Source organism: Myotis daubentonii, chromosome 7 (genome assembly GCF_963259705.1).
Source record: "Myotis daubentonii chromosome 7, mMyoDau2.1, whole genome shotgun sequence".
Lineage (NCBI taxonomy): Eukaryota > Metazoa > Chordata > Mammalia > Chiroptera > Vespertilionidae > Myotis > Myotis daubentonii.
In genome coordinates this window covers 22571897-22578027 of record NC_081846.1, presented here as the reverse complement: position 1 = coordinate 22578027, position 6131 = coordinate 22571897, and the positions used below count along the sequence as shown (strand labels likewise).

Here is a 6131-nt window from a genome sequence, read left to right as displayed (position 1 = left end):
ACTGAAGCATAATATGTTATAGTAAGGAGCTGACCCCCAAGCCTAAAAAGAGATAATTTTAGGCCAAATAAAAGACAAACCACATCTACTCATAAACTGTTTTAAGAATTAAAGTACATGCGAAGGCCTTACAGTACTGCCTGGCAAGTTCTTAGTAAATGTCAGTAGAAGGTTTTATTAATTTTGTTATTGTTATTCAAAGAGGTGGGGAAGGATACTGAGCTGTCTGCAAAATATACATATGTTCAAAACAGGTATTAGATTGATGCTGTGCAATATGATAGCCACACATGGGTGTGTGTGCTGAGGGGAGTCTGCTAAAGGAAGAGGGCATTTGAGGAGATGGAGCCATAGCCAGTTTGGGACCCTTGTCTGTTCCCCTAGAGGAGGGCCAAGCATCGTTTTGAGTATTTGGTGAAAGCTGTGGACGCTCTCTCTGGAAAAGGTCACATTCCCATACACATGATATTTTGCATATAATTTGCCTATATATTTGCATATAACTTATAGCTCTAGTCCACCCATAGATTCCTTTGCTTTAAAAGTTGATTCATTTATCCTTGGAAGGAGTCATTTCAGTGAGTGCTTACTTTAAACCTGGACTACAGGTTGCATACTGGTAGAGAAAACCCAGAAGACTGAGAGCCCTCCAGTCTCATTAGCCTCTTTGCTCCTTATTCTTCTCCTCACAGGATCAAGACACATTCAGAGGAAAGATACAGAGAGCAAAAGCCAGACAAAGGTAATGCATATGCTTCAGTACGTCTCACTGGGGGCTTTCTAGGAAATGCCAAGGATGGCCATGGAGGGCAGGGTTCCTCTTCCAGGTGCCTTTGCTGAATGCTGAGTCTTGAGGTTCCCAGACAAAGCCCTGGATCTCATTCAGGCTCATTCCTCATGGTGCCAGCTCACATCTGTTGCCAGAGCTGGGAACCAGGCACTCTTCTGTGATAATGATGGCCATGGGGAGTCTACTCCATTGGCCTCTCTTTTTCATGTCCCTCCTGTCTCTCCTCTGGTCTCTTGCCAGCTCCAAACTGGCAGGCACATCTGGCTTAGCCAGGAGCTCTCTTTTCCTTCAGAAGGCTCTTCTTGTCATGACCCCTAGGACTTTGTGCTTTATCAGTATGTAGATGTTGATTACTTTTTGTAGCCCCAAGCCCCATCACAAGAACGAGAGACAGCAGGGATTATACCATGACTTCCACATCATACCTGAGTACCAGCACCACGGCCATTCCCACTGTCACTGGCAGCAGTATTGCCATGAGTGTCTGCAGCAGCAGCAGCAATGTCAGTGCCCATGTGAGCCCACATCTGGGGCAGGTGAGGCAGGGTCCAACAGGGCTAGGGCTGACGGAGGGGTGGCAGGGGAGGGGAGGGGAGGAATCTGAAAGGACCTGACTCTCATGTCTGAACCCAGATCTAGACCCTGTACAGCTGGAGCACCAAGCTGGCTGGCATGATGGTAGCAGTGAGTGACCGTGGTGGGAGGGCTCTAGGACGCTGTGAGTTGGAGACTGATAGAGTAGCCAGGAGCTCCCTTTTCCTTCTTGTCATGACCCCTAGGACTTTGTTTTTGACCAATACAGAGATGTCGATTACTTTTTGCAGCTCTAGGGTTCTCTCTATGTGATAGCGCAGGAGTGGGGCGTGGTGGTCTAATGGTGGGACTAGGGGTATGGCTTTGTCTTTGAGGCAGTGTGTGCCTGTGTTTGTGAATCCTTAGATGTGGTGGTGGTTGCACTTGCCTTCCTGTGGACCAGGGGTCTTCTCACCCCTCCATCCTTGCCATTCCAGGCCTGTTTGCCCTAAGATCCACTTACTACCTTTCCTTGCTCTACTCTGAGCTGGCAGGAGATTGGAAGGTGGGAAGAGGGGAGAAGCCAGAGTATTTCTCTTCTGCCCTCTCCACCCTCTCCATTTCCAAAGGCAGTTGCATCTCCCTGTGACTCCAATCCACTCCGGACAGGCCTGTGGTCTCAGAGAACCCCACCACCTCATCTAACATAGGTGTGGTTGCAAAATATATATATTTGTGGTTGCAAAATATATAAAGGCTAGCCATACACACACACACACACACACACACACACACACACACACACACACACACACTAGAGGCCTGGCGCACGAAATTTGTGTGTGGGTACAGTCTCTAGGCCTGGCCTGCGATCAGGGCCATCTTCCCCAGCTGCCCACAGCTGGCCCTGCCCCCTGCCACCACCCACACCTGGTTCCTGGTTCACCATCGGGCGATCGGAGCCTGCCGGCCAGGGAAAAAGACCAAGAGGTGGTCAGTGCGCCTCATAGTGACTGGTCCAGTGGTCATTCTGGTCATTCTGCCATTGGGGTCAATTTGCATATTACCCTTTTATTATATAGGGTTTTAAAAATTGATTTCAGAGAGGAAGGGAGAGGGAGAGAGAGATAGAAACATCAATGATGAGAGAGAATCATTGATGGGCTGCCTCCTGCATGCCCCCTACTGGGGATCGAGCCCACAACCCAGGTATGTGCCCTTGACCAGAATCATACCAGGGACCCTTCAGTCCCCAGGCTGATGTTCTATCCACTGAGCCAAACCAGCTAGGGCTGGTTGCAGCTTCTTGATGACTCTAACTTCGGGTTACTTCATTATCTACTGGTTGTACATTCAATTCCTTGTTTTAAATATCCAGAGTGGCTTCTGTTTTCCTGGTTGATGATGCACCAACTGATATTTATAATAAATTACCCTTGCTCACCCATGTAACCTTTTCTCCATGGAAAAATTGGGAAAGAAAATACGATGTTGGCCAGCTGAACTCTCTGCAAATATTGACATTGAGAGTATAACCTCCAAGAGAGGAGGGATTTGCCAGTCATGTTCACTATTGCTGTCCTGGCACCTAGCTCAGTGTCTGGCTCATAATAGGTAGTCAACAAATATTTGTTGAACAGATGAATATTCCTTATGCTATATCCTATATAATAAAAGCATAGTATGCAAATTGTACCCTTGACTGGGAGTTGTCCGGGAGTTTGACCAGGGTGCGGGGCTGGCCAGGGGAAGGGAGGGAGGCCCTGGCTAGTGGCAGCAGCAGCAGCAGGCAGCGGGGGAAGGGAGGAAGTACCCAGCCAGCAGCCAGCAGCTGCTAGGGACCCTACCAGTGCTTGAATTTCATGCACTGGGCCTCTAGTAACAATATAAAAGTGATCCTTGGTCAAAGATAAAATGGCAATGCATTGAGCCTTCATAGCAATGACTGTGGTAGGAAGAATCACCTGGTTCATCCTCCTTCCACCTTGCCCCCCAGGGGGTTTCCCATCCCCCTCCCTCCTCAGATAGATAGGAATTGCAGATGGGAAGTATTGGCACATGGCACCTCTAGTGTCATCGGAGTAGTGCTTGGAGTGGCCCCAAAGTTAGGGCATGGAGTTGCAGGCAAATTGGCTCCTTCCTCTACTCCACCAGCCAGTTGAGGGAGGAGGGGGAATGGAGGAGTATCACTGTGGTCTGGATAGTGCCTGTGATATACCACTCCAGCTGGCAGAGACTTCTGTAGTAAAGGGTAGGATGGGGAGGAAGGAGGAGGAGGCAGCATCTGAGAGGCGTGGTGTCTAAGGGTGCATTGAGGCACACAAAAGGCTAGCTAAGACCGCTAAGAGTGCCGATGCAAGGGCCAGATGAGATGGCCTACAGGAGGCTTTATGGGCAGGATTGCCAGGAATCTAGTTGGAAAACCATTCTGGTGATCTCGGTAGAGATAATATCTGATTCCAGGGTCTGCCTGCCCCTCACCTTCTCTCTCCAGACCATCCCTCGGGGCTGGGGTGTGATTCATTACTTTCTGGAGGTGGAGAGATCTTTGCCTATACTCTGGATCTTGGAATCCTGCTCCAATAATTCGTCCTTCTGTCTCTGGCAACTGGACAGCCAACCAGCTCCAGGGACACTCGGGCGTGCTTCTCAAAGAAGGACAAAGTGAAGACGAAGGTCATCTGGGGCATTGAGGTGGCTGAGGAGCTGCTATGGAAAGGCTGGGAACTAGGGAAGGAGGTCACCAAGAACCTGGTTCTGAGAAATCGATCCTTGAAAATCCAGAAGATGAAGTACAGGTACGAGTATGAGTGGTCAGAGACCCAGCCCCTGATCCCTCAACCCCCCAAAGCAGGCACTCTTTAAAAAAAAACTTTTAAAATGTTACATGAATTCAGAAGAGTGTATAAAACATGTGCAGTGTGAAGAATTATCGAAAGTGGAACCCAAGTGACCAGATTAAGTAATGGAATAAGTGTCCAAAGCTCCTTCCATTACGTGTCCCTCCCTATTGGAACACTAGCCCTACCTATAAAGGTCTGTAAGAAGAATAGTAAAATGAGGGAGACAGGTCCTCCTGTGACAGGGCCCTGGGTTTTCCCCCTTTATGGTCTCAAGGACTCAAGCCTGCTTAGCTTTCCAGGGTCTTATCACTCTGCCCTGACCCTGAAGTGCGTGTCTTCTGGTTCTCTCCTGCAGGCCCCCCAAGACCAAGTTCTTCTTCACGGCCATGCCTCAGACCATCTTCCTGAGCCCGGGCATAACCTTCACACTCCCCATCATCTTCCGGCCTCTGGAGGAGGTAAGGCTCACCATGGTGAGCAGAGGGCAATGCGGGACACATGCACAATGACCTTGGAACTGACAGAGCAACACAGAGGCCCCTCCCCCACCACCACCATGCACACCCCTGCCAACTGCAGCAAAACTCCAGCTGGGAAAGCCCTGGAAAGCTTAGACCCTAACTTCATTAGAGCCTAAACTCATTCCAGTTGGATGCGGCTGTGTTACTATACTGGTCATCAGAAAGCCCCAGGTTCCTTGGCCTCTTCCTGCTCTCAGGATGTTCCCCCTAAATATGTTGTTCCCCACAAAAGGGGCCCCATATCTTTGAGACCAAGACAATGGTAGAGCACAGGTAACCAAACCTCTCCTCAGAGACTGAGATGGAAAGTCATAGCCTAGCCCACCCCTCAGTGGTTTGGGGGGATAGCCATGGGCTGGGGCGGAATGTAAGGTCCCTGAGTACTACCCAGGTACGACTGATCAGGGACTGCCTCTGCCCCACCCCCACACTGCAGAAGGAGTACACGGACCAGCTGTGGTTTGAGAAAGAAGAGGGGAAGTTCTTTGTGGACCTGAGGGCCACCCTGCCTTGCCACAGTCTGATCTGCCCACCGTCCCTGCAGTTGCCCATGTGTGCCATGGGGGACATGGCTGAGGCCTGGTTCTGCCTGGACAATGTAGGGTAAGGGGCTCAGAGGTGGGGAAGCAAGAGTGTACCTGGGAGAAGAGAGACTGGCCCATCTGGTGGGGAAAAGGTAGGGGGAGTAAAGAGTGCTGCCCAGCGCCTCTACCTTTCTAAAGCAGGGGCAGTGAGCATAAGGAGCCCAGTGGCTCTGACTTGCCCCACCCTCCAGGGACCTGCCTACCTTCTTCACCTGGGAGTTCTCAAGCCCATTCCAGATGCTGCCCAGCACGGGCCTGCTGCAGCCAGGACAGGCTTGCCAGATCAAAGTGACCTTTCAGCCCCTTATGGCTATCATCTATGAAGTCCAGGCCACATGCTGGTATGGGGAGGGCAGCAAGCAGAAGAGCAGCATCCAGCTGCAGGCTGCAGGTGAGGCTCAGCCTCTCACCTGTCCCCAGAGCCCACCTGCTGCACTGCCCTGGGTCTTAAAGCCTCCATGTGCCCCCCGACCCCACCTTCTGCCCTGGCCTGGCCCCCACGGGACCTCCACCAGCTTCTTGCCAACCCCCAGCCCTGCAAGCTTTGCCTTTTCTTTGCCTTCCTTGGTGTCATAGACCAGTGTTTCTCTGGGTTCACCTACCTTCTTTAGGGGGCTGTTCAGCTGGGGCCACAAAGGCCCTGGTCAGTTTTCCCCAAGACTCTCCCCCAATTCTGCCTCAGGCAAATGCGCCCAGCTGCTAGTGAGCATAAAGGGACCAGAGGACCAGGATGTCGAGGGCTTCCAGAAAGTGCTGCACTTCGGCTCCGTGGCTGTGGGCTGCACCGCCGAGAGGCAAATCACGCTGTATAATCCATCAGTGGTACATCCTATGTGTGTGTGTGTGGGGGGGGAGTGGGCGCAGGACTCAGGCCACAGGG

The 6131-nt window shown here is 51.3% G+C and overlaps 1 protein-coding gene across 1 annotated transcript in view; it reads left to right on the top strand.

Moving 5' to 3' along the window:
- Nucleotides 1-604: 604 nt before the first annotated feature.
- The window catches only part of CFAP65 (cilia and flagella associated protein 65), a gene marked incomplete at its 5' end in the record, with an annotated part of 29416 nt that continues 23889 nt past the window's right edge, over nucleotides 605-6131 (top strand). The window contains 8 exons of the mRNA XM_059704859.1: nucleotides 605-742; nucleotides 1031-1040; nucleotides 1154-1305; nucleotides 3920-4101; nucleotides 4502-4604; nucleotides 5104-5270; nucleotides 5443-5642; nucleotides 5934-6073. Coding sequence (XP_059560842.1) covers nucleotides 605-742; nucleotides 1031-1040; nucleotides 1154-1305; nucleotides 3920-4101; nucleotides 4502-4604; nucleotides 5104-5270; nucleotides 5443-5642; nucleotides 5934-6073 — 1092 coding nt within the window. The remainder of the gene's footprint in view (nucleotides 743-1030; nucleotides 1041-1153; nucleotides 1306-3919; nucleotides 4102-4501; nucleotides 4605-5103; nucleotides 5271-5442; nucleotides 5643-5933; nucleotides 6074-6131) is intronic.